Genomic DNA, 27,090 nt, shown 5'->3' with positions numbered 1-27,090 from the left:
CTGGGGGCCGCGCAGGCGCAGTGCGTTAGGCTGGGGCTCAGGGATCTGCGCAGGCGCAGTGTGCCAGACTGAGCACTGGGGGGGGGCTGCGCAGGCGCAGTGTGCCAGGCTGTGGCTCAGGAAACTGCGCAGGCGCGGTGTGCCAGGCTGGGGCTCAGGGATCTGCGCAGGCGCGGTGTGCCAGGCTGGGGCTCGGGGAGCCGCGCAGGCGCGGTGTGCCAGGCTGGGGCTCAGGGATCTGCGCAGGCGCGGTGTGCCAGGCTGGGGCTCAGGGATCTGCGCAGGCGCGGTGTGCCAGGCTGGGGCTCGGGGAGCCGCGCAGGCGCGCTGTGTCGGCGATGGAGGCCGGGCGGCGGGAGCGTGAGGCCGCGGGTTGTGTCGCGGCCGCTGAGCGGTGTCTGCTTCGTGGCCACAGGCGCCAGGCCCTGCTCTACCTGCAGCGCGCCCAACAGCACTGCCCGTCACACAGGGCCCAAGGTCAGAGAGAGGGGGAGGGTGGGGGGGGGAGGAGAAGTGCCCCGACAGCAATGCTAATAACTGCATCACAGACTGACCCACAGTCACTGCAACTGTTCTGTCAACAACAACAACAACAACGTTACATTTATATCGCGCCTTTCACATCAGGAGGACGTCCCGAGGCGCTGGACAGACAGAGCTTCGGACCCGAGCTGGGGGTGGGGGTGGGGGTGGTGGGGGGGAGATCAAATGCACTGTCAAAGAGGAGGGTCTTGAGACGGGTCTTGAAGGAGGTGAGGGAGGGGGTGAGGCACAGGATGGAGTTCCAGAGGGTGGGGGCGGAGTGGCAGAAGGCCCACCCGCCAATAGTGGGGCGAGCGAGGCGGGGGGACGTGAAGCAGCAGGAGCCCACCGAGAGGAGGGAGTGGGCAGGGGGTCGGGGGTTCGGAAGTTGCAAAGATAGGGGGGGAGCGAGGCCATGGAGGGCTTTGAAGGTGAGGACCAGGATTTTGAATTGTATCCTCTGTGTGATGGGAAGCCAGTGGGGTCGGGCGAGGGTGGGGGTGATAGGGTCGCAGAGCCTGGTGCGGGAGAGGACATGGGCTGCAGAGTTCTGGATAATAATAATAATAATATAATCCTTCCATTTGATATAGCGCTTTTCATGTCTTCTCGATGTCTCAAAGCACTTCACAGAATAATAATAATAATAATCCTTGCATTTGATGTAGCGCTTTTCACGTCGGGAGGACGTCCCAAAGCGCTTCACAGAACACACTATAGTGAATTGACTGTATATTTGTGGGTGAAACGCGGCAGCCAATTGCGCGCAGCAATGTCCCACAAACAGTCGTGGATTGAAAATGACCAATTTATTATTGTTTTGTTTTGGAGGGATTATTATTAGACGTGTGGAGTAAGGAAAGTTGCCCAAGGTTTCGCTCTGCCTGGAATTGAACCCAGGTGTTTTGCTTGCAAGGCGAGTGCTCTAACCACTGAGCTCCATGGATGATCTGCAGCCTGTGGAGGGAGGAGTTGGGGAGGCCGACAAGCAAGGAGTTTGCATAGTCGAGCCTCGATGTAATGAAAGCGTGTGTGAGGGTTTCGGCGGCCTGCAGTGTGAGACAGTGGCTGAGTCGGGTGATATTGCGAAGGTGATCGAAGGCAGAGCGGGTCATGGCACAGATGTAGGATAGAAAAGATAGTTGAAGGTCAAGACCCCAAGGCTCCGGACCGTCACTCCACACGCCTATGTTTACCTAGTAGTATTATAATAATTATAATCCTTGCATTTGATATCACATTGTTGACATTGTAAAGCCTTTCACTGGATATACTTTGAAGTGGATTTACTGTGTAATTTGTTGAGGCCATTTTTCCTGCCCTGACTGCTTGCTGCCAGTGTTGCTAAGATCAGCAAATTCATCGTAAATAAGGAATCAAAGCTGCAACCTTGGGGTTTGTATGATGTTGGGTTACACTGGAGAGCCAGTTTGAGAATGCCAGTTTGTTCTGACCTGATGTGATTGATGATTCTTTGCGTCAGTTTAGAAGCTGAACTCCTTCATACTGTAAATTATAGAATTGAAATATCTAGCCTTTTTATTATGTATGATGACAGGTTACCCAGCAGTGGTCTATTTTGCATTAATGATTTTTCTTCTCTCTGTAATTTAGTGTTAATTGATTCAATAAATCAAAACGGAGGTTCGCCTTTTGAGAGCAGTAACCACGCGAATTTCCAAGAGGCAGGTGATGGCGCTCATACTGCCAACAGGCCAAACGGATGTAAAAACAGAGAAACATTAGGAGGAGGAACTGGTGAAACTGTGAAGGGTTTTTCGCAGGAGCAAATCGATGGGGTGCAGAGGTAAGAGTACTTCAATTTGTGGAGTCCTGTTACATAGTGGTTAGTGCGCTCGCCTTGAAAGTGAGAGAACCCGGGTTCGGTGGGGTGAAACCTTGAGTAAGTTTCCTTACTCCACACGCCTCTGTTTACCTAGCAGTTAGTAGGAACTCGGTTCTTAGTCAGTGTTAGAAAATAAAATCTTCTTTTCGAGTTCCAATCAAACACAACCACTGTTTGCAACCAGAGTAATATTTATTAAACTCCAGGATCCGTCCAAGTTCCCGATGGGCGTGGGCAAGTAAGCACAATCAGTCAATTTGCCAACAGAACAATACTACCGCGTAATTCCTCCTCGCGGTCGTCTACTTCTGTCTTCTAGCTCTCAGTCTTCCATCCACAGTAGGTACTGTCCTGGGCGCGCGTCGATCTTGGTCTGGCACGGTGTCTTAAGCTTGTGTCCATCCAATCATGGTGCGGACATTAGGTCAACTGGCCAAAATCATGCTGGGTTCACGTGAACACCTCATGGGGTGTACGTGCCTCAGCACACATACACATTGTCTTTAATTGTCTAAGATAGAGGATTGATCAGTTTAGGGCTGTATCTGGTGCTCATTATTTTGTGGTGTGGGATCATTAGTACATTCCTTTTAAGTGACTGGTTATTCCTTATCAGTATCCCGGGATGGTACCAAGGTCCTCCAGTTTAAACAACTTGCTCATTAGTTGCTATTCTTGAGGGTTGCCTTCTGTTGTTTGGCAGACCCTGTCAGAATCTCGCGACTTATTGCTCAGTCGAGATCCCGTGTCGACTGGTACCTTGGACCGTTACCTCTGTGGCTTGTTGTCATTTACTGATAAGAGGTGACCCCCTGCCTCTGTCCGTTATTCTTTCAAAAACAGAGAAAACCAGATGAGTCCTATCCCATGACTGTCAGCCCAGTTGTCCCCCGCACTTAACTTCAAAGTTAACCCGTTCGCAACATCTATGATTCTAACATTATACAAAAAGTGTAAATTCTAACAGTTGATTGATGGATTGCGTCGCCACCCCCCACCAAAAAAAAACTCACTCCATGACTGTTTGTGGGAAACTGCTGTGCGCAATTGGAAACCAGTTTGCTCACGAAAATACAGTCAATCCACTTTACAGTATATTCTGTGAACCTCTTTTAAGACATCTCGATGAAATGATAAGGTGCTTTGTTGATTTACTTCACAATTGTCTGGTTGCAGTCTCACAGTGGAAAGCTTCAATTGCTAAGACTAACTACGCTGCTACATTGTTATGCTTATTTTTTATCCCCTTTTTCCCAATTCCAGGAGAGAGAAAAAATGATAGATAATATTCCATCAGGATTAACTCTTGTTTGTGGTTTTTAGGATAAAACGTTGCAAGGATTACTATGAGATTTTGGGAGTCAGTAAAGATGCTGATGAGGAGGATTTGAAGAAGTCTTACAGGAAGCTGGCATTGAAGTTTCACCCTGATAAAAACTGTGCTCCAGGGGCCACCGAGGCATTCAAAGGTACAAGAGTGTCACTGAGCATCTGTGTAGAAAACAAGGAGAAAAATCTACAATGGAAAGCTGTAAAACAATGGAGTAAATTACATAATACAGTAAAACTCGCATAAGTCTGATCTGTATAGGTCATATAATCGCTTAAGTTGTACATCTGCCTAATTCCTGTTGAATTTACTATAATTTATAAGTTTTACATAACTCCTACTTTGCACAAATCATATTAAATGTATGGTCCCAACTGATATGGCTTATGTGAGGTTTACTGTATATGCTATATAATAAACAGTAATGTTTTGTTTTTGGGAGGGCGTTTTGCAAGGGCAACGAATAACATTATAGGTTATAGGACAGCAGGCGCACCCCCTTTTATAGCGCAGGGAAAGGAGGTTGTGAATCCTCACTATTCCTGCACTCCCTGGTGCAGTGCTGGTACCACTGCCTGACCCACTCTCTGTTGTACGGTCTCAGAGGTGGAAATGATTGGGCCCGAGGGGGATACCATGTGAATCGAGAGTGTGAGACTGAATATAGTATTTCTAGCTACTTAAGTGAAAACAAAAGGTATTATAAATTAACAAGCACCTGGCTTTAATTCTACATGTAGGCACCCTGGAGTCAGAGGTGGAGTGGAGTGGGGAAGAGTAGAAAGATGGTGTAAGATGGCTTCTTGCGGTTGCCAAGGTGAGGGGTTTTATACTAGGCTGGTGTCTTGAGTTCATTGCAGATTACAGTGAAGCCCTCCGAACTGACTTTGTTTGCATCCAAACCTCAGGGGACGTTTTTAATAAGAAGGTTTCAGTGTTGAGGGCTACAGCCTTCAACGTTCTGCTTTGGGGAAGGCAAAGGCTTAAATCCCTCTGCGTTTTCTCAGCCCAATGGAAATACATATGCTCAGTTCATAGGCTGTGCTGTCTCTGCGGTGATCGCTTTGCTAAATGAGACCAAGTAAATCCAGAACAATACTTGAGCAGATACCAAGAGAATGGAATACGCGAAGGGCAAAGTTGAGCCAGACATTACGGAAGTATTAACAGAATACAAAATACTGCAGATGATGGAATCTGAAACAAAAACAGAGAGCTGGGAAAACTCAGCAAGTCAGGCAGCATCTATGAAGAAAGGAAAGTGGAAATTACGGAAATATTGCTTTCTACAGTCAGTAATCAACAGCTGGAGCCGATTGCTATGAATGGAGTTACAGGATTCGTTTTAAGCTTGACAGTGTATTGAGAAGACTTAGCAATGGTAATTTAGAAGGGGGGGTGGGGGTGGTCAGTCACAATAGCTGAAAGGGCTTCTACCCTCCATCCTGTGACCGATACTGTTCTTTATTTTAGCAATAGGAAATGCCTACGGTGTTCTGAGCAACCCAGAGAAACGGAGCTTGTATGATAGGTATGGAGAGAAGCCGCCTCCGACCCACAGCCACCATGCCAACAGTTCCCATGTCTACCGGGAGTTTGAAGCTGATATAACACCTGAGGAATTATTCAACATGTTCTTTGGTGGAAGGTTCCCCACAGGTTGGTGGCAGTATCACGCCCTTAACAAATCATTCAGTGGCACAATGATGTAAGGCGGTAGGGTGGGCCAACCTTTTGGCTGCTGAGGGTTGGATTTCCTATTAGAGAAATGTCCGTGGGCCGCATAAGCAATATCCTTGTGTTTCCCATCCAGAAACATACATTTATGGGTTATGAAGAGAGTGGGTAGGCCGGATGAAATGGGAGGGGGGTGGGGGTGAATGAAATGGAGGGGTAAGCTGGTTGAGGTGGGGATGCTGGTTGAAATGGGAGAGGGGCAGATGAAATGGAGGAGGATTGCCGGATGAAATGGGAGTTGGGGGGGTGGGGGAGTGGATGAAATGGCAGTGGGTAGGGGGGGATAAAATGGGGGTGGGGGGGATGGATGAAATGGAGGGTGGGGTTTGGATGAAATAGAAGGGCGGGTGAATGAAATTGGGCCAGCAGTTGGACCAACCAGTTGTGAGCTAAGAGAGAGCTATAATGCTGGGCGCTGTGTTCAAGTGTTCGCAGTTTGATAATTGCGGGCGAGATTCGTCTGATGGGGTATCAGGGATATGAGTTGATTTATTGAGGAGCGCTCCTGAGATTGGAAGACTACTGTTTTTTTTGCACTTTGGAAGAGCGGGAGAGTTGAAACTTGCAGCCTGGGATTCTGAAAATGAATTCCGCGCATTGAAAATTGGCCCAAAAGTAGATTACAACAATTTGCATTTACACAGCACCTTTCTGTTTTACCTTTATCTTTAAGTGCTCTGAGCTGCTGCTCCGCGTGAAGGGTGCTATGTAAATGCAAGTTGTTGTTGTAAAGATTGTTGTTTACTTTGTAACTTCTGTTATGATTTCAGAAGTGTATGCACACGTTTTTTTTTGTTTCAACTGGGACGCTGGCAAAAAAGACTTTTCAGCATTTGATGAATTGTAATTTTTGAGTTCCAACAGCAGACGGACACACACTGGCAAATCCTGAATCACTGCGGATTTTTCCCATGGATTGCGTTCACAGTGATCAGCACAAGAATAAAAAAAACTTTTATATAAAGCATTGTACAGCAAAGATCCGGTTTATAGATTTTGATTCCGGTTTTAAGGTTTTCTATCCATTCTTTTTGATACTGGGCTGAGTAAAGATGAAAGTTCTCGTTGTTTGCTGATGAATCTAGCGTTAAGAGAACAAAGTGATCAGTTTAAATAAAGAGCTTTGACCATTCGCTTTTACTTGGCTGGGGAATGCTTTGTATCCCAGAAAACTAAAGTTTGAAATATTTGGTTAAGAAATCCTATTTTTTTTTAAGGATGTCGTGTGCTTTCAACCAACAATGAAAGCCTATTAGGTCTATTAGGCTATTTCACAACATTGTCTGTTTGTGTGTGTGAAACCGAGGAGAAATCTATCTTCGTACATTTTGAGCCATTGTTGAGGAAGCAGAAAAAGGAGGTGCAGACTCTGGTATAACTTTCACTTGTATTGGCTTCTCTGTGGGTCGGTGGCACTGCAGGGCAAGGAGTGATTTGTTGGGTCAGTCTTTCTTAAAGACTTACTGGTAGGACTGTCTGATCATTGACTAGAGACTCAATCGATATATCAATGATCAGAATGGACAATTAGAAATGCCTCGTTAAACATCTGTGGTATTTGAATGGTAAAGCTTTCATTCAGTTTTGGGAAAATTAAGTATATCAAAGGGGGAATTGTACAAAATGAATGAGTCAGGTATGTTTCCAAAGAGTGTAATTGTTCAGAGTGAGATGCTAATGTAGCCAAGTCCATTATTTCTGCACAGCAGGTCAGAGCTGTGCCGTCTGCCTTACATTTTGGCGGGTGTGAAAGTATATCTCTCTCAGCACCACTATATCCAGTATGAAACACACCACCTGCTCCATTAATCCCATCCCCATCTCTCTCCTTACCTCCCAGCTCCAAATCCTCACCCCTCTACTCTCCGACACCATCAATCTCTCCCTACAACAACAACAACAAGATTCCATTTATAAAGCGCCTTTCACGTCAGGAGGACGTCCCAAGGCGCTGCACAGTTGGGTCATGACCCGAGCAGGGGGGAAATGGTCAGGGTGCATTTATCTAGCACCATTCCCATCCGCCTAAAAACAGCTATAATCACCCCCATCCTGAAAAAACTTTCCCTGGACCCATCCCTGCTTTCTAACTACCGGCCCATCTCCAACCTCCCTTTTCTTTCCAAGGCCCTTGAAAGAGTTGATGCTTCGCTCCTTCCACTCCCTTCACGAGCCCCACCAGTCGGGTTTCCATGCTACTCACTGCAATGAAACTGTTCTGGTCAAGGTCATGAACGACATCCTGTCCATCTGTGACCAGGGCTCCCTCTGCCTCTTCGACCTCTCTTCTGCCTTCGATACCGCAGACCACTCTATCCTCCACCCAACTCTCTTTGCCTCCACCCTCGATTCCAGGATAACTGACGTCCTGACAGACTGTCTGTCAGACATCAAGTCCTGGATGAGAGCCAACTTTCTACAGCTGAATGTCAGCAAGACCGAGGCTGTCCTGATTGGCTCGCGCCAGTGCCTCAGCACCTCATGCACTGGCAGCATCAGCATCCACATATGCACACTCCACCTCACCAAGCAAGTCAGGAACCTGGGCATCTTGTTTGACCCTCAACTGTCCTTTCTCCCCCATATCCATGCCATGATACGCTCTGCCTTCCCCCGCTTCCGCAACATTGCCCGACTCGGCCACTGCCTCACCCCTCAGGCCGACAAAACCCTCATTCACACATTCATTACCTCAAGGTTTGACTATGTAAACTCCTTCCTTGTCGGCATCCATAACCCTTCTCTCCACAAGCTGCAGATCATCCAGAACTCTGCAGCTTGTGTCCTCTGCCGCACCAGGTTCCGTGACCCCATCACTCCCATGCTCGCCTGGCTCCACTGGCTCCCATCCCTCGGAGGATAGAATTCAAAATCCTCGTCCTCACTTTCAAGGCTCTCCACGGCCTTTGCCCCTCCTACCTCTCTGAACTGTTAACCCCCATCAACTTGCCCACTCCCTCCATTCAACAGGCTCCAGCCTGCTCCATTTCTCCTGCCCGACCCACCCTACCATCAGCGGCCAGGCTTTCAGTCTCTGCCCCCACTCTTTGGAACTCCATCGCACAGTCCCTTCGCCTTGCTCCCTCCCTTGCTTCCTTCAAGGCATGACTCAAGATCCTCCTTTTCCAACGTGCTTTCAGCCACACTCTTACCTTTCTACCTTCCCTCATCCTAAACCTGCCCCCCCATGCTCGGGTCCTGATCACTGACTGTTCTGTGCCTTGGGTTGTTCTCCTGACGTGAAAGGCACTTTACAAATCTAATTTTGTTATATGTGTACCTTCATAAGGGGGTTGGTTTGAAACTATTAACAGAAAGCCCTCGCCTGACAATCTCTTTGTGATTAGGTAATGTCCACCTCTACACAAACGGAAGCGCAACGTACACTCACTTTTATCGCCGTCGTCGCCGGATGAACGAGAGGATGGATGAGGATGAGGAAGAGAGGAACAGGACTCAGGTGATTGGAATGCGATCACTAAGGCACAAATCGTCATTTCCCTTGTCTTCCCTGCCTAAACTCCAGCAAAAGTAGGCACAAAAGTCTCACAAACAAACAGATGTCTGTGTTGTGAGAGTTCTCGAGACTTCAGCACCTTCCCAATGTGAAAGGCGCTTTACAAATGTAATTTTGCTGTTGCTGTCCTTGAAATTTTTCAGTCTGAGTTAGATAGATTTTTGTCAGGTCAGGGTATTAAGGCATATAGGGTAAGGGCAGGTAAATGGAGTTGAGGTACAGATCAGCCATGATCTAATAGAATGGCGGAACAGACTCGAGGGGCTGAATGGCCTACTCCTGTTCCTATGTTAATGTTGTGAACAAATGCATCTCTTACCTATTACAACATTGTTTCTCTGTCATATTCATGTTAACGTTGAAACCCAAGTCAGTGAAAATCAGATCAAAGCCATTAGAGAAATGAGTCAAGTAAACAATAGATTGCTTTATTGGGACCTCTCTTTTGACCACTCTTCATTTTGCAGGGAACCTATTCAGCATTTGTTCAGCTGTTGCCAATCTTTATATTGGTGCTTGTGTCACTTGTGACCCAGTTGTCCATGACCAATCCTCCTTACAGTCTCTACTACAAGTTGTAAGTTTAACTCTTTCTAATTGTTTCACTAATACAAGTTTTAACCCAAGACAGTTCTTATATACAGTATGGTTTGGGACATGACATGTGCCTGTGACTGCCAGGATAGTGGAAGGCGAACTGGATAGGCCTTGGTTTTCTTTTGTCTAGCAGTTCTTATGTTCTTGTGCTCTAATACAGTTTTAATCCGAGACAGACTATGTCTGCTGACCAGTATCCCCTACCCGTCCCTCCCTCCACACCTTCAAACTTGTTTCCCCCTCCTCTCTCACCCCGTTATAACCCACGTGAAACCAACCACCTGCTCACTCGAACCCATCCCTACCCCTCTCCTTACCTCCCAGCTCCACCTCCTTTCCCCCCTACTCACAGACTTTATAAACCTCTTCCTGTCCACTGGCACCGTTCCCACCCTTTAAAAACAGCCGTCATCACTCCTATCCTTAAAAAAAGCCCTGCCTGGACCCATCCCTGCTCTCAAACTACTGCCACATCTCCAACCTCCCTTTCCTTTCCAAGGTCCTGGAACGAATCATTGCTTCCCAGCTTCACTCTTTCCTCTTCCGCCGCTCCCTTCATGAACTCCTCTCGAAATCGAGTTTCCTTGCCGACCACAGCACAGAAACAGCTTTGGTCAAAGTGACAAATGACATTTTGTCGATCTGAGACCAGGGCTCCCTCTGCCTTCTCATCCTCCTTGACCTCTCTACTGCCTTCGATACCGTTGACCACTCTATCCTCCTCCACCGCCTCCCTCACCTCAACCTTCATGGTTCTCTCCTTGACTGGTTCAGATCATACCTCTCACACCTTCTCCACTTCATCTCCACAAATGGTTTCCCCTCTGGCCCCTTCACCTCCCCGTGTGGAGTTCCTCAGCGCTCTGTCCTTGGTCCCCTCTTCAATATCTATATGCTCCCTCTTGGTGACATCATCCGCAGACATGGGGTCAACTTCCACATGACATCCAACTCTACCTCTCTGCCTCCATCCTTGACTCCAGGACCACTGCTGTTCTGACAGAATGTCTGTCAGACATCAAGTCCTGGATGAGAGCTAACTTTCTACAGTTGAATGTCAACAAAACCGAGGCTCTCCCGATTGGTTCCCATCAGTGCCTTCACACCTCAGGCACTGACAGCATCACCATCTAAGGATGCACACTCCGCCTCACTGAGCCAATCTGGAACCTTGGCATCTTGTTTGACCCTCAACTATCCTTTCTACCCGACATCCGTGGCGTGACCCGTTCTGCTTTCCCCACCACAGCATCATCACCAGGCTCTGCCACTGTCTTACACTGCAGGCGGCCGAGATCCTCATACACTCATTCATAACATCCAGGCTCGACTACACAAACTCCCTGGTTGTCGGCCTCCCCAACTCCTCCCTTCATAGGCTGCACATCATCCAGAACTCTACAGCCTGTGTCCTCTCCCGCACCAGGCTCTGCGATCTCCATCCTCGCCCCCATCCTCCACTGCCTTCCCATCACACAGGGGTTACGGTTCTTGCTCCCCCTGCCTACTTCTGCGACTTCCTAACCCACCCCCCCCACCAGCCTGCCCACTCCCTCCGATCAGCGGGCTCCGGCCTGCTTCACGTCCCCTGCCTCGCCATTCCCACCATTGGCGGACTAGCCTTCTGCCACTCTGCCACCACCCTCTCGATCTCCATCCCGCAGTATCTCCGCCTCGCCCTCTGCTTTGCCTCCTTCAAGACCCATTTCAAGTCCCTCCTCTTCGGCTGTGCCTTTGGTCACCCTCCTTCCCCACCTGCACTCCATCCTCCCCGATCCCGACCCCCAGCTCAGGTCCGAAACACTGACTGTCCAGCGCCTTGGGACGTCCTCCCGTGCTAGTCAAATGTAGTTTTGTTGTACGTATGGGAGATTGTTCTGGTGTATTGTGGCCACAAGAGGGCAGAGTCAAATTTGGCTTCACTGGTTTAATGACAATCGAGTAAATATTTTAAGGAATGCATTGATAAAACACAAATATAAGAGAGAACAAGACAATTCTGCTTTATTATAGCTGTTATTAGCTGTTTGATTTCTGATTGTAGCAAATTTAGCTTTTGCACAAATCTGTCATGTCTGTTCAAGGTATAATAGTCTCTTAAATACAGTGTTCACTTTTATTCTAATGACAGGTCATTAGGGCATGTGTTGCCCAGAGAAACTGCGCATTTGAAAGTAACTTACTTTGTTGACAAGGGATTTGAAAAGGAATACCAAAACTCGGCTTTGCAAAACGTGGAACAGAATGTTGAAAGTGACTACATTGATCACCTCCAAAACAGTTGTTGGAAGGAAAAACACCACAGTATGTATGATTTGGGGATGTATATATATTGGCAAAGATAAAGTCCAGATTGACGCTCCAATAAAATAATAATAATCTTTGCATTTGGTATAGCGCTTTTCACGTCTTCTGGACATCTGAAAGCGCTTCACAGAATAGACTGTAAAGTGAATTGACTATATATTTGTGGGAGAAACGGGGCAGCCAATTGCGCACAGCAGTGTCCCACAAACAGTCGTAGATTGAAAATGACCAATTTATTATTGTTTTGTTTTGGAGGGATTATTAGGCTCTGAGTGGAGTAAGGAAACTTGCCTAAGGTTTCGCTCTGCCTGGAATTGAATCCAGGTGTCTCGCTTGCCAGGCGAGTGCTCTAACCACTGAGCTCCTGTACAGTGTTGGGGGAGCGCTGCATTGTCCTTGGGATGCCACTTTAAACCAAGGTCCCATCTGCCTATTCAGGTGGGCGTTAAAGGACCTATTTGAAAAGAGAATGGAGTTTGCAGTGCACAAATTGGCTGCTAATTCACCTACAAAATACCCAGCCACTACACTTTACAGTGAATCCTGTGAAATGCTTTCAGACCTCGGCATAAGGGGCTACATCAAATTTCAAGGATTACTATTATTATAAAATCATTAATTTTCTCATTTTAAAGAGTATTTTGCGTGTCAGGGCAGAGGATATGGGACTGAGCTGAAATGTACTGTTTTATGACCATTTTGTAAAAGCTTGATTAATTCCTGCTAAGTGGTGGTGGGATGGAGTTTTGGGCATTTTGCAGAGTATAACTAACGCCGGGTTAAAACATAACTTCTCACAATGCGTAATAACTATCATTAGTTTGCCAGATCATGGCATGGATGGTGACTAAACCCGGGCTGTGAATCGAATTTTGTTCACGCATGTTCAGGCAAAAAAAAGTGCGTTATTAAATTTTTAGCTCCAAATTAAATTAAGGTACAATTCTTCCATGCTCTTTTGAAATAGGAACTTTAAGGACTTGATTTTATACTCGGGATTAACTGAAAATACAATTAGCCTGAATACCTTGATGGTCTTTTGCTTGTGAATGTTCTAATCCTGGGTGGGGAGAGGGGGAATTTTTGTGTGGTCGACTGATTTACGGAACCTCATGACTGGCAGTCAGTCAGACTTATTAACAAAGTGCTCTCGTTCTTCATAGGAACTGACTTGCTGAATCTGGCCACACTGTACAGAGATGAGCGGTTGAAGCAGAAAGCCGAGTCTCTTAAAACGGAGAGCTGTGAGAAGCTGTTCAAGCTCGTTGAGCTTCAGAGAAGAGGTTGACCCTCTTCACACCCTCACTTCATCCAACTAACTGTTAAATCAGGTGGGTGGGGGGTCCAACCTATTGGATGCTGAGGGTCGGATGCACTATTCGAGAAATATCCATGGGCCACATAGCAAGATTTTTGTGTTTCCCTTCCACAAACATAACATAACATTTACTGGCGAAAGAGGGAGCAGGTGAGCCAGATGAAATGGATTGGGGGCCGGTGAAATCGGGCCGCTAGTTGGACTACCCTGGTGTGAATGAAGAGAGGCGAACTGTCATATAAAAAAACACTACATTTAATACCAGAGACTACACACTGCTGGGCGTTTTACATACGAGTGTCTGTAGGAAAATCGTATCATTTTCTGAAACCATCCGGCATCGTTCAATAGGAGAAGCCATTAAATGACCTGATGTTGGGATTGCTGGCTAAATGGAACACTAACTAAGCTTAGCTTGATAGCTTCACTTTTTCAGTTTAACTCATTTTAACTCCATTGTGCGGGTATGCTAACTTCCTTACATTAAGGATAGACAGTTTTAAGTTGTGGCTGTAGAGTGCAGGCTCCGTTTATTGTTGCTTTAGTCCCAGCCTTATTTTATAAATTTCATATTTGTAAGTGATACTCCGGGCACTTGATTTGAGGTGCTTCACTTGTCAGTCAATCAGTCATTCCTGAGCAGCTATAGACGAGTGTTCTGAGGGCTGGGCTCAGTGTTAGCTCCACTTTTCTGTGTTCTAGTTTAATATTGATCAAAGTGCGATGCTTTAGTTCCAGTCGAGGTTCGTTCAGACCCGTTCGTTATGGATAGTAATTTTATCTCTGCCGTAAACCTCTCAGGTTCTTACTGATTTTCTTTTCGGATTTTTTTTTATGTTCTCGAAATGCCTGTTCACTGCTCACTGCGTGTTTGCACAGTGCAGGTAGCCCCTAAACCGATGTTAAAGCGTCCATTGCTGTTAGTAATAATTTGTCAACTCCTTCAGCATAGCGCGGAGTAAGCCGACATTGGGCTCGCTCGGTTGTGTGCCGACTTAATCTCGAAAGCAATCGTGTGAATTGTGATCGCAATGTGGACATTTCCTTTTTGAGTATAACGACTGTTTGTGGGACACTTGTGCGCAATTGGCTGTTGCATTTCACCCACAAAACATACAGTCAATTTACTTTATACTATATTGGTGAAGCGCTTTGAGACGTCTCAATAACGTGAACCACGCTATATCAATTGCAAGTATTATTATTTTGAAGGAATTGAAATGATAGTTGAATGAGCCTCCCATTCTCCAGGACCCACATTCACAAATCGTCGCACAGGGTAAATGACAAAAAACAAAATCTTCTTTTGGAATTTAGCTCGATTGTATGAGTGCCTTTTGTAAATTTGGCTCCAGGTTTGCAGCTAGTTTGTGGGAGCACAGGAATTTCATGTGCTGATGCTATTTACTGTTTCTTTTAGGAGCATTTATATTTATTGAGAGTCTGGCCACATTACTGACTTTGAAATTGCACGTTGTGAATCTTAAAGCCCAAGCTATAAGTTATATTTTTAATTGTTCAATTATTGTGTCATTTTGAGAATTCTGTGAAGAAATGGGATACGTTTTTCTTTTTGAGATGTGTAAGTACCTAAATTCTATTAACCTGTAATGACGAAATAAATATTTTTCAGTGGTGATTTTGTGTTACTGAGAACCTACTGACTTTTGAATCACTCAGATATTATTTTACATGTAGACTGTTATACAATCCTTTGTGTTTTGAAAAAGTTGAGTTATTGAAAAGGTTCTGGAAATTGTATCAGCCTGACTCAGTTGGTAGCGCTCTCGCCTCGTGAGTCAGAAAGTTTTGGGTTCAAGCCCCATGTCAGGACTTGACATAGTCTCACATAGTGGAGTCCTGTAGCTCAGTGGTTAGAGCACTCGCAAGCAAAAGACCTGGGCTCTGTTGAATGTTGGGCAAGTTTCCTTACTCCTCACGCCTCAGTTTACCGAGCAGCAAGTAGGAACCAGGTTGTTAAGTCGATTGGCAGATCGTTTTTCCGGGGATAATCCTTTTTTTAAAAAAAAATACAATAATAATTTGGTCGGTCAATCCACGACTGTTTGTGGACACTGCTGTGATCAATTGGCTGCTGTGTTTTGCCCACACATATACAGTCAATTCACTTTACAGTGAATTGTAATCTGTAATCTGTAATCTGAGTCAAATCTGTGAAGAGCTTTGAGACATCTAGAAGATGTAAATGCTATATCAAATGCAAGGATTATAGCTGACATTGCAGTGCTGGGAGTGTAGGTGTCGTTCTTTGGATGAGACTTTAAACCGAGGTCCCACCTGCCTGTTCAGGTTGGTGTTAAAGATCCGACTCGAAGCAAAGGGAGTTTTTCCTGGATTTCTAACCGACAATACCCCATGTAAATAGTAATGTTTAGGGTTCAATTGGTCCTCAGTAACTCATCCTGCCTTCCTTGAGTTCAGGAAAACCTTATTGAGGTGATACTTAAAGTTCCCGGGACACTGATTTGTAAAGAGAAGAGAGCTTCTCCTGGTGTCCTGGTCAACAATCCCTACTCCGGATAAAATGAGTCATTTGCTGGATGGCTATTTGTGGGACGTTGCTGTGTACAAACTGGCGCTTTGCAGCAATTACTTGCGAAGGCCTTTGAGACGTTTCGACATTGCTACAGGATTGGCAGGGATTGTTATTTATAATTGAGGGGGAATAAATAGCTTCTCGGAATTGCATCACACCCTCTCTCCAGTCCCCCCACCACCCCCTCCGCCGCTACCACTCTGGTGTAATTCCAGAGCAGTAACAGACTGACAGCTTGTCAGAGAGGCACCTAAATGATCCACTAAATATTTTTACAAATGGGTCTGTCTACCTTCCGCTTTGAGACACTGAGTAAAATAGATCTGCTGAGGCGCTGTGGTCACTGCACTCTTTTAACAAAAAAGACAGGAGGGGGGCACTGACTGATGCAACACAGTGTTGAGGCAGAATGGAACTGCATTCGGAACCTGATCCTGGCTACTGTGAGATGCAAGTTAGCAGATGGACCCTAGACTGGGGATAATTACTGGAGGAGTATCAGGAAACTTGGTGAGCAATCCCAAGGCCAAAAGCCTGGAGGTTGTCAGCTAAATTCTTCCACAAGGCGTCTGTTTTTACTCGTCGTTAAGACTGACTCAGTCGGCAGCACTCTCGCCTATTGAGTGGGAAGGTTGTTGGTTTGATCCCACTTGGGCCTTTGAGCTCACTGTCCAAGACGACGCTCCTGAAGGGAGGGAGGGCTGCATTGTCGAAGGTGCCGTATTTCTGATGAGGTGTTATTAAACCGAGTTCCCATCTGCGCCTGGACAGGTGGATGTTAAAGATCCCACAGCTCTATTTAAAAAAAAAGTTTCTCTTGTGTCCTGGTTGACCTTTTATCCCTCAGATAAAATTGAACATTTGCTTCGTGGCTATTTGTGGGACGTCGCTGGGCGCAATTCTGCTACTGGGTTCGTTTAGAAAGTACAGCATTTGGTAAAAATCCTGTGAAGGGCTCTGAGAGGATGAGATAAGGTACTACATCAATCGTGAGGGTTGTTAAAGCACCAGGTTAACGTTAGCTACTTTCTGAGAAAGATGAGAGAGAGCCTTATTCATGCCTCACCCTGGCACGTTTGCAGATGATTGGTGATGAAAGTGGAAAAGCTACACCGTTCATTTCCTTACAAAATCTCCCAGCCTCATGTCAACTGGCACTGTGTAGCTGGTGCGAAGCATGGCTTTGGCGAAGGATAATTCCATTTGAGGAAGACAAGTAAGTACATGGGGCGGTTTGCATTGTTGCTTTTTGTTTGGTGAGCTGGGTGTCTGACACATGCGGAAACCCATCACCATGTTTAAAGAGTATCCAAACTAAAGTGAAAATTCCATGCATCCCACATACACATGGAAATCATAGAAATACGTTGTTGGAATGGAATACGCACTCTCTCCCTGAAGAGATGCATCCTGCTTACCTCATTCTGGAACGTATTAGGCGCAGGTTGGAAGAGCCAAGGCTTGGGGACCCCAGAGTGTGGGTTGGGGTAACTGCTGGAGTCTAATCAGCTAAAACTGCATAGCTTGCCATCGATAATACACTCTGGTAAGCTTCCCACTACTTGTCCAGCTAGGACCACCCTACCCCTTTGGGCTTTGGCTTGCAGTGTGTAACAGGAGATGAGTGGAATGATTCCCTGCCCCCAGTGACTGGTCTGTCCTTCCAAGTCCTGCTGATGAGCCAGGCTGTCTGTGCTGTCATCAGCAGGGGATAATTTTAACGTCCCACATGATGACTGGCAGTAGGTTTCATGTTCACTCAGGGATTTATGCTCCTGTGTGCGAGGGTTTAACCACCTGCTGAAAACTATAACTGTTTCTCTGTTAGAAGGAAGAGAGAAGGTCGATGCACAGGAAAATTAAATCAACAAACAATTGCAACTCAGTAGGAATTAAACCGTACTTAAAAAAACATTTGGAAACGTGGAGCTTTTTTATTAATTAACTTATTTGAATAACTTTGACGTATCTTTGCACAAAATACAGGGCACCCATTTGCAAGCGAGAGACGGATGGGGGCTGTTGGGTGGGGTATAAACAGGGTCAGTACCATTTTGTTAATTCATTTCCTCATTCTGGATTACAAGTACTGGCAGCGACTTTGATTCAAACGGGGGGAATTTGATATCTCGGGGTCCCTATGATTAAAAAGGACTTGAGCACTGGACATAAGTGTGTGTATTTTTTGCTGGCTGCAAACCAAGTTCAGACAAGTTTCCGTCACTAAATTGTAATGTGGTGAATGACCTAGGCTTGTGAGGTCTTCAGGCTCCAAGCGGGTAAGTGAGTGGATAAGTTTTAGCTGAAAATAATAATAATAATCCTTGCATTGGATATCATGCTTTATCACATTGTCGAGACGTCTCAAAGCGCTTCACAGGATACACTGTAAAGTGAATTGACTGTATTCTGTGGCCAAAGTGCAGTGAGAATGAACACAGTCTTGGTTTTCAGAAATTAAAGATTATCTCAAGGTGATCCCAGATTACAAGTGGTTTTAATATTGAACTCGAAGTGTGTTAACTTGTGTGTGACTGCAATCATTGTTAAAAAAAGCTAATAATAATAAACCTCGCTTTTAATTGAATATATATTTTAACCATGGATAAACCTGGCAAGTGAGAGGACCTGGGTTTGATTCCCGTCAGGGTGAAATGGTAGCTACGTTTCCTTACTCCACACACCTAGTAAGCAGTAAGTAGGAAGCCAGGTGTTAGTCGATTGGCGGATTGTTTTACAGGGGTAATAATCACTTTAAAAAAATGAATAATAATAATAATTTGGTCACTCAATACACGACTGTTTGTGTGACGCTGCTGTGCGCAATTGGCTGCCGCGTTTCGTCCACAAAATATACAGTCAATTCACTTTACAGTACACTCTGAAGCGCTTTGAGACGTCTCGAAACATGATAAGATGCCAAGATCAAATACCAGGATTATTATTAATATTAGCAATTACATTTCATGTTTAATAACAATATTTTTTGTTGCAGAACTGCATTTACTGAACCCACGAAGGTACGATTGAGCTTTTTTTTTTGAACTGGCAAATTATTTAAATTTTTTGCGTGTTTAAAAGCAAACAAAACAAAAAAATCTCATTAAAATGAGTTAAAGATTCCGTTCAGCTCAAGCTTTTAATGGACACTTTGTGGGAGGTTCCTGTCTCTGGCTCAGGAAATGGGATCTATGGATGAGGAATTTCAACTTCTGCCAACTCCACAACAAAACGGAGTGAATCTGACATGTAAGACATCGAAATCCTTCTCTGAAATATGGCTCAACAGCCCCACCGATGGTGTGAGAGCAGAGCGTAAATTTTCTAGTTCTGAAAACGCAGCCGGAGACAGGGAGTTTGCTCAACAGGTTTCGACAGAGGAGAAAGGTCCGTGTGAAACAGCTTTGACTCCCAAAGGACTCTGGTCAGACTCCGAGTCTGTAAATACCACCTCGCTTCCTGGGTCTGGTCACATCACAACAACTGCAGCAACCGTAACAACATCGACTCCGCCTCTGCTGCCTTCGCCCTCATTGTCCAAAGTTGACGAGGTTCTCTGCGACTCTTCTGGGTCTTACCACACAGCCGTGTGCTCCGTAACCCTGGACAACCTCAGTGACAGCAGCGGGCCGTTCGAGGGCATCGAGGACCTCCCAACTGACTCAGCCGCTGAAAGTGACCGGGCGGTTGGTCTGTCCGATATCAACCCAGGGAGCGAGCGAGGACCTTTGAACATTCCTGAACTCGGGGGCTCCTTCCCCCAATGTCCACCGGGACCTCAGTGTGGCCTTCCTGAAGGAGATGGGGAAGGATTTGATGACACTTGGGAGAGGAAGTTGTGTGGAGGTGCTGGTGAGTGGAAGCCCTGCGGGTGGAACCGAGAGATGGAATCCTGTAACTCGGATGGTGGGAATGAACTCAGACTTGATTCTGGACGTGAAGAGGAAAGAGGAACAGCTGATGGGAACCATTCCTCGGGGTGTGAGGCTGCCCCTGGATGGCTGGAAGGAGGTGACATTGGCTTTGTTGATGTGGCTTCCGACAGCTGTTCGCTATCAGTGAGTAGCAACTCATCAGGCCTGGCAGCCATTAACGGCACCTCCACTAAACATGATCCACGGGTGGGAAATAGAAGAGGCAAAGAGAGCCGAGACCAACAGGTTCAGCTGCCCATCAGCCCCGGAAATAGCCAGACTGGGAAGGGCTGCGGGGGAGCAGGAGATCAGAGCCTGGAGAGGAACCCGCTGGAACAGGCAGACTTCCACCCACACCCAGGACCACAGACGCCCCAGGAAATGTCTCGAGGGGACTTGGCTTCTGAGGATCGTCGGAAGAGCTATCATCGCACTCGGTGTGAGAGGGCTCCCCCCTATTGTGTGAGTGAAACGTCCAGCGTGGATGAGACTGATAGAGAGGTTCGGAGATTAACATCGCTGGCCTTTCGAAGTTTGTCCTGCCCGGGCAATGGGTACTTTGACATTTCCGACTGTAGATCATCTGCGGGTTTGTCACCGTCCTTGTCGGAGGAAGGAAACAACGACACCGATATGTGGTCAACCTACCGCGAATCAGGGCATTGCCCCATTGACTCAGAGAATGCCGGGTGGAGCTACAGCCCCAGTGACACTGCAAGGTTCACTTCAAGCCCTGAGTCAGGGGAACGCAACAAGGACATGTCAGATGATGCGTTCGATAGGACGCAGTTTGAGTGTGTGGATGTGATGATGGAAAGCCAGGAGGGAAAGGGAGGGAAAACAGCGAGCAGGACTGTCCCCAAGCGCCAGATTCAACTCAAAAAACGTGAGAGGAACAAACTGGAGGTCTTTCCCCCGAGAGGTGACGCAGACTGTCCTGCTGATCTGGGAGTTCGGCCAGAGCACGCCAATGAGGAAATGGTGGGACGTTCTGGAAACGTCCGCGACAGCAGCACGGCTACAGAGAGCGCGAGGGGAGGCGCAGCGCGAGGGAAAGAGGAAAATAATAACCATAAACGGCTGCCCAGAGCTTCGTGCACAGGAGATTCGGTGACGAGGAGCAAGCAAGCTTCCTGCCTCATCACAAACGTCATATTGAAGAAAATGCAGTTCGAACGAGGTCTGAAGATGAAACCGGGGGCAGGCAGGGATTCTATCTTTGCAAACGTGAAGGACTCTGAGTTTTGTGACGACGCATCGAAGCGGGTTCAGCGTCAAGATTCTAGTTCACGATCTGAGACCCGTGTCGTTGCGGAAAACCTCCCAGATAACCACGGAAACAAAAGCCCGGACGTCAAGGGAATTCCAACGACAAAAGACGTACGTTCAATGCGTGAGGCCAATCCGTTTTCAGACGAGCAGTCGGGCGATGATATCTGTCGCGAGAAAGGCGAGCTCAGGAACTGGAAGGAAAGTAGCCAAGATGGGCAGAATGATAGAACGTCAGGTAGAGATCCGGATCCGACCCGGCAGAGACTGTGTCCAGCGTTGATTCCCTCCGGAAGTGTTCCCGCAGAGCAAGAGGAAGATAATGACAAACTACCGGCCTCACAGGGCAAACGAGTGGATTGCTTTGCACAGCGCGCCAACCGAACATTGGAAACAAGTCAGTCAATACAAAGCAAAAAGTTGTTGTGTTACCAGAAAACCAGCCGTGTTCTGCTAAGTAAGAGGAAAGTTTCCGATATTACGTTTACATCGAAATCACCAGGGATAATCCTGGCTCCTCAGTTAGTGAATGAGAAACAAACCGATGGTAAAAGTTTGGGATCCATTTCCAAGGCTCAGACACTTCCCACTTTGTGGAGGACAGGAGCCGAAGAGAAACAAGATAAATTGCCGCAGTCTGACACAGGTGAGAGGTTTTCCGCAGAAGGTAAAACGAAAGGCCCTATTATACATCATGTCAGAGACGTGCAGAAGCTTGTTAGAGACCAGCGTGATGTTTTAACCTTCACCACTCACGAAAGTGAGCTCAGTGAACCCAAAAGTGTTTCTCTCGCTCCGAGTTTGAACCATTCGAGTCACTCAAACCAGAGTGAGCCTGCAGTGAGGAGCAGAGCTCTGCCACCAATTGTTATTGAGTGTAGGTCAATCAGCAGGAAGACCAACAAGGACAATGACACATGCTTGTCGGTCGCTGAGAAATATTGGGCGCGTGTGGAGGGAAAACATAGCTCAAAGGTATTTTCTTCTGACCTCAAGCTGCCGATTCCGTCCGACAAACACGAGAAGAGACAGATTTCCATTTGTGCGGCCATCAGCCTGAGTCGCTGTGTGACAGGAAACAAAGACTTGGCTCATTTCAGCGGGGCCAAGAACTCTGAGAGGCGGATTCAAGCCTTGTCCATATCGAGCAACTCCGGTTTGGAATCGTCCTTCACAAAAAAACGACGTGAGAGAAATTGCCGCCACGGGGAAGAGGATGAAAATACAGATCCAACCAGTCATGAATTAACTAAGGAAACAACTGAGTTGAGACCTGGAAAGGAGAAACAATCTGGACTGGATCTTCTGAACCCAGTTTTGGCAAAGTCTGGTGCAACTGATCAAGATGCAAGTTCGTTTGGAAAAGTGGAGCCTAATGTGGAGTTTGAGAGTCAACTGGGAAACCAGAACCAGAAAGGTTCAACTGTTTCCTCGCCGACCGAGGGAAGTTCCCAGATAATAAGTTGCGAAGGTGAGGAGAGACGAGAGGGTTTAAGGAACCGGCAGATTCCAAGTCTGCCTTCAGAGAATTCAACATCAACCGCAGGAATTGTCAATTGCTCACAAGCCAATGATGAACGTCCAAAGGCGTCGGAAAGAAAAGTGGAAACTGAGGATAAACCTTCAAGGATTTCATGCCTCGAAAATGCAAATGTCGAAACATCAAACGGGAAAAGTATCCCTCGAAGTGCGATCGAGGTTGAGTCGGAAAATCCAGACGAACTCCTCAGTAAATCTGTTATTGAACTGACAAGCACATCGCCTCAGAGTGATAAAGGTATCGAGGTGATAACAGAGAGCAAAAGCAAACCTTTTGGGAACCTAAGCTCAAATGACAAAGAAACCCAAACGTCAGCTTGGAAACGCAGGCACCAAGGGGACGTCACGGTCCGTCCAGAAATACCTAGGAAAGACGTGGAAGATGGAACGTGCGACGGTGACGATGGCAGAGCATTGTCCCACACGGAGCAGGAGAAAACTGAACATGGAGTCAGATTGGAAGACGGGAACAGGTTTTTGGAAAAATCTACTCCCAACAGATCAAATGGGAACTTGCCGTCAATTGGAAAGGCGGAGGCTGAACGTCCGATTGTATTTGCTTTGGACGATGGGAGTGAACCGGGAGCTTGTTCCGTTTTGAGTAGCGGGAATGACAACACTTCAAGCAGGATAGATGAGCGCGAAACAGAGGAAAACAGTGACCTACACAATGAGACTTTACCTATTGGCACTTATGGCTCAACCTGTGAAAGATTAAGCCATTGTCTGAGAAGAATAAGGGTAATGGAATGGCCGGTGCCAATTATTTATTGGGCAACGCAGTTTCCACCGAGGCAGGGGACATCAAAGATGAAAGTGAGATGCAGGCTGGGTTGAGTGATGAGGATAAGCTCGACCATCATTGCGTTGGGAATCGGGGATCACTTGCTAAAAGCGAGGGCAAAGAGGACGCCATAGAACCCATCGCCCAGACAGGACAGGGAGAAAATGAAAAGACACAGAGTCCGGTAAACAGCGGAATGAGGTTCATTAGTGAGTTCCAACCGGTCAAAGATACCTGTGGAGTCTCGGTAATTTCGGGGGAAGGAGGAGAGCAGAGTCCTCGCTGGTCAGAATGGAGTGCGATGGGAATCGAAGGGAATCCTCTTTCGCCCGAGCCAAACCCGTTCCCGAGTGACCCTGTCGATTCCCGATGTTCGGTCGCCAGACTCCGCCCGCCAGGGAATCGCCTAGTTTCGAGGAGAGCGCGGAAAACGTAGCCTCCGCACAAGCGATTGATGCCAAAATGCTCCCGGATCGATCGGTATTATCACCCGGCGTCCAGAGATCAGCGGGAAAAGCACCGGGGACTCTATCACCCTCCACCGGTTACCATGGGAACTCGCATCCACCAGGAAATCAGGGTGTCGAATTCCTCACTGGTAAAAACCCTGACCAGGACAGACACCCATCCTTCGAGGCCAAATCTACCCGGGAAGCATCCGCGCAATGTGAGGCACCGTTCTCCTCAAACGCAGTGAATTATCTCACCATTCCTGTTCAGCTGCCTCCTCCTCCTTCTCCTGCTCCTTTTGTGCCTTCGATCCCAAACAGCCCTCAATTCCAACATGCCTGGGAGACCCCACTGCCTCACAAAATGGGAAGTCAAACATTTCCTCTCCACTTCTTCCCCAAGCACCAACCCTTGGTAGCTTTCTCGCAGCACTGTTGCTTCGCTTCTCCTCAGCCTTCAGATCCAGTGTGGCCGCCTCAGTCAGTCCCTTTCCTGCCACCTCCCAGATCTCTGGACGTCATGGAGAAGTGTCCCGAGTTGCCCTTATCTCCTGTTGTGGAGCACCATCATCCTCCCTTTCCATTCTCCCCAGTGCAGAACAAGATGCTCGTTGACCCAGAGACCGGGAAGTATTACTTGGTACAAGCTTCAGTACAGTCCCCACGCAAGATGCTGTTGGATCCAGAGACGGGTCAGTACATTGAAGTTATAATCCCTCAGCAGAGCTATTATCAAGCCCCCTTCTCCCCGTATGTTTTAAGTCCAGAGGTCTTGAGACCACCCTATATGCCCGGCCTGCAATACCCTGCCATGTCTATGGCATCTCCTGTTGTATCTCCTGAGCAAAAGCCACCGCGTGAAGCTGGCATCTGTGTGGGCGAATATCCAAACCAAAGCCACAAATACGATGGGCAGAAGAACCAGCTCTCGGAGTCTGACTGTATGGAAAGTCTGTACTATCTCCCGACAGGTGTGACTGCAAACACAAGTCCAACGCAAGCCTCCCTGCAATTGGTCTCCATGCATTCGACTCACTCCAAGTCTCACGTAAAGGTGACAGAGGAATCTATGCTCATCTTATCCTCACAACAGAGCCAAGGGCTAAGCACCCTGGCATCCCGCGGGAGACCCACCAACTTTGCGGTGGAACAAAAACAAAAATAAAGGGAAAAATATTGCACTGAGCCTAACGCAACACATGTCACCAAAGGCTGCTTAGCTGTGATTCCTTCAAATGACTGCAGGGGGAGAGAAACCAATGAAAATACCCTACAGTTATAATAATCATTCTCTCCCTCCCCCTCCCCCCCCCCCCATGAGATCGCTCCACTCTGAACAAATTGCTTGTCTGACTTCCTGTAGAAGCAAAGTAATTGAACATTTTTTTTGTAATTCTCAAATTACTTTCAACTGTGTGGAAATGTAATGAAGGGAGTGGGGGGTGAGGGGGAAACATTTCTTTCTGTCAGGTCAGCTACTCACATTGACCCAAATAAAATCCAAACAGTCAAACCAGATTGTGACTACCTATAGTATTTTTACGATAGATGTCATTTTCATATGTAACTCCGAAACCTAGATCGTGTGGCCCTCAAGTCGTATAAACAATAAACCAAAATATCTGACTACAATTCTGGTCAAGTTGCTCTGCGATGCAAAGTGTAGTCATTGTTACGTTTTGTAGAGATGCTGACTCAAATCTGTTTGGTGCTTTGTCCTTCATTTGACTCGAGGCCTTATCACATGGTCAGAAACAAAAAATTCCTTAAAAATATAATAATAATAATTTGGGCACTCAATCCACAACCGTTTGTGGGACACTGCTGTGTGCGATTGGCTGCCGCATTTCGCCCACAAAATGCACAGTCAGTCCACTTTACAGTAAGACATGATAAGGTGCTATATCAAATGCAAGGATTATTATTATTACAGTATATCCTGTGAAGCGCTTTGAGATGTCTCAATGACACGATAAGGCACCATGTCAAATGCAAGTATTATTATTATTCTTACATGTATTTTAAAAGGTCTGAAATCTATTATTGTCATTATCCTTAATAATCCGTACATTTGATACAGCGTCACAAGATGTTCCACAGAGTTGTTCCACACAATTGATCCAAACTAACTATTACCCTTTTTATATCCACTGGTTAGGAGAGCACAAGGCGTCAAATAGCAAAGGTCACATGTACAACCAAAGAAATGTTACTGGAACAAGCCGGAAAGACAGCCCTCTGGCCAGATAACAAGAGGAAGAGCTTCCTGCTAACAATAGGTGCTAAGAAAAACCTCAAAAGATACAATAGTGATAATACTAATAATAATTGTGTTTGATACAGTGCCTCATCATCTCAAAGCGCTTCCCAGGATTACTGTAAAGCGTAGTAAATGTGTGTTTTGTGGGCGAACGCAGCAGCCAATTTGCACACAGCAACGCTCCACAAACAGCCACAGAGTGAATGACCGATTTTTCTGAGAAAGTTAACTTTAACTCTAAGAAAGTTTAACTTCAACTCAATGTCTCCCCCCCACCCCCCACCAATCTGTGGTCTCTCACTCTCTATCCGTGCTCTCTGTCTGTCACGACTTCTCTCCCCCAGCTTATCCGTGCTCCCTCTCTTTCCCAGTCTGTGCTCGTGCTCTCTCCCCCCCCCCCCCCCGCCACATATCTGTGGCTCTGGGTTAGGAGCAGACGAGAGCAGTGAATAATTTCCCCAGAACGACCTTTGCTCCTGTTTTTATGCTGTGTAAAGAATGATTACTCCGGCGTTTGCAATCCGCGTGTTGGAGATAAGAAGAACTCTATCCTTGTTAGCTAGTGTACTTCCATCCATCAAACCCGTTATCTCACCGGGCTGCGGAGTGACTAAATGACCCGAAATATACCACAGGCTCCATCCACCTATCTATCTGCCAGTGTTTCAACTCATTAATTATCTACAGACTCTCAAAATCAATGTTCCTTTGTTCATTCCTTTCATGGTTTGGGAATTTTAACTGTTTGTGGAATCCCATAGTGTAGTGGTTAGTATACTTGCCTTGCAAGACAGAATATCCGTGTTTGAATCCTTGGCGGGGCGAAACCTTAGGCAAGTTTCCTTACTCCATGCGCCTGTTTGCCTAGCTTCTTGGGGGTAATAATCCCTTAAAAAAATAATAATAATTTGGTCACTCAATCCACAACTATTTGTGGCACGCAGCTGTGTATTTTCCCACAATAAACACAGTCAATCCACTCTACAGTAGAATATACACAGTCAATCTACTTTACATTTTACAAAGCGCTGTGAAGCGCTTTGAGACGTCTCGAGGATGTGATGAAGCGCGATATCAAATGAAGGATTATTATTGTCTCTTGCTTTATCCTTCCTGTTTTGGGGGAACTTTCCGGAGCAGGGAT

At 46.6% G+C, this 27,090-nt stretch overlaps 2 protein-coding genes across 4 annotated transcripts; both read left to right on the top strand.

The window, feature by feature from the left end:
• Window positions 1-314: 314 nt before the first annotated feature.
• LOC103186964 (dnaJ homolog subfamily C member 18) lies at window positions 315-14,813 on the top strand. 3 transcript variants are annotated; one of them, XM_007906255.2, is made up of 8 exons: window positions 315-477; window positions 2,137-2,329; window positions 3,692-3,837; window positions 5,172-5,357; window positions 8,783-8,895; window positions 9,420-9,529; window positions 11,681-11,853; window positions 13,020-14,813. In XM_007906255.2, exons 1-8 carry the CDS (start codon window positions 339-341, stop codon window positions 13,142-13,144), a joined length of 1,185 nt encoding a protein of 394 aa, XP_007904446.1. In that variant the 5' UTR covers window positions 315-338; the 3' UTR covers window positions 13,145-14,813. The 3 variants fall into 3 exon arrangements, with proteins under 3 accessions (XP_007904446.1, XP_007904447.1, XP_042195937.1); XM_007906256.2 differs by lacking the exon at window positions 315-477 and adding an exon at window positions 891-953; XM_042340003.1 differs by lacking the exon at window positions 315-477 and having other exon boundaries at window positions 1,770-2,329.
• Window positions 14,814-18,851: 4,038 nt separating this feature from the next.
• Window positions 18,852-23,300, top strand: LOC121850066. Its single transcript, XM_042340144.1, has one exon. It carries the CDS (start codon window positions 18,914-18,916, stop codon window positions 23,288-23,290), a length of 4,377 nt encoding a protein of 1,458 aa, XP_042196078.1. The 5' UTR covers window positions 18,852-18,913; the 3' UTR covers window positions 23,291-23,300.
• The last annotated feature ends 3,790 nt before the right edge of the window (window positions 23,301-27,090 follow it).

Source organism: Callorhinchus milii, unplaced genomic scaffold (assembly GCF_018977255.1).
Source record: "Callorhinchus milii isolate IMCB2004 unplaced genomic scaffold, IMCB_Cmil_1.0 Scaffold13, whole genome shotgun sequence".
Classification (NCBI taxonomy): domain Eukaryota; kingdom Metazoa; phylum Chordata; class Chondrichthyes; order Chimaeriformes; family Callorhinchidae; genus Callorhinchus; species Callorhinchus milii.
The sequence above is the reverse complement of the archived record's forward strand: the minus strand, read 5'-3'. Positions and strand labels throughout refer to the sequence as shown.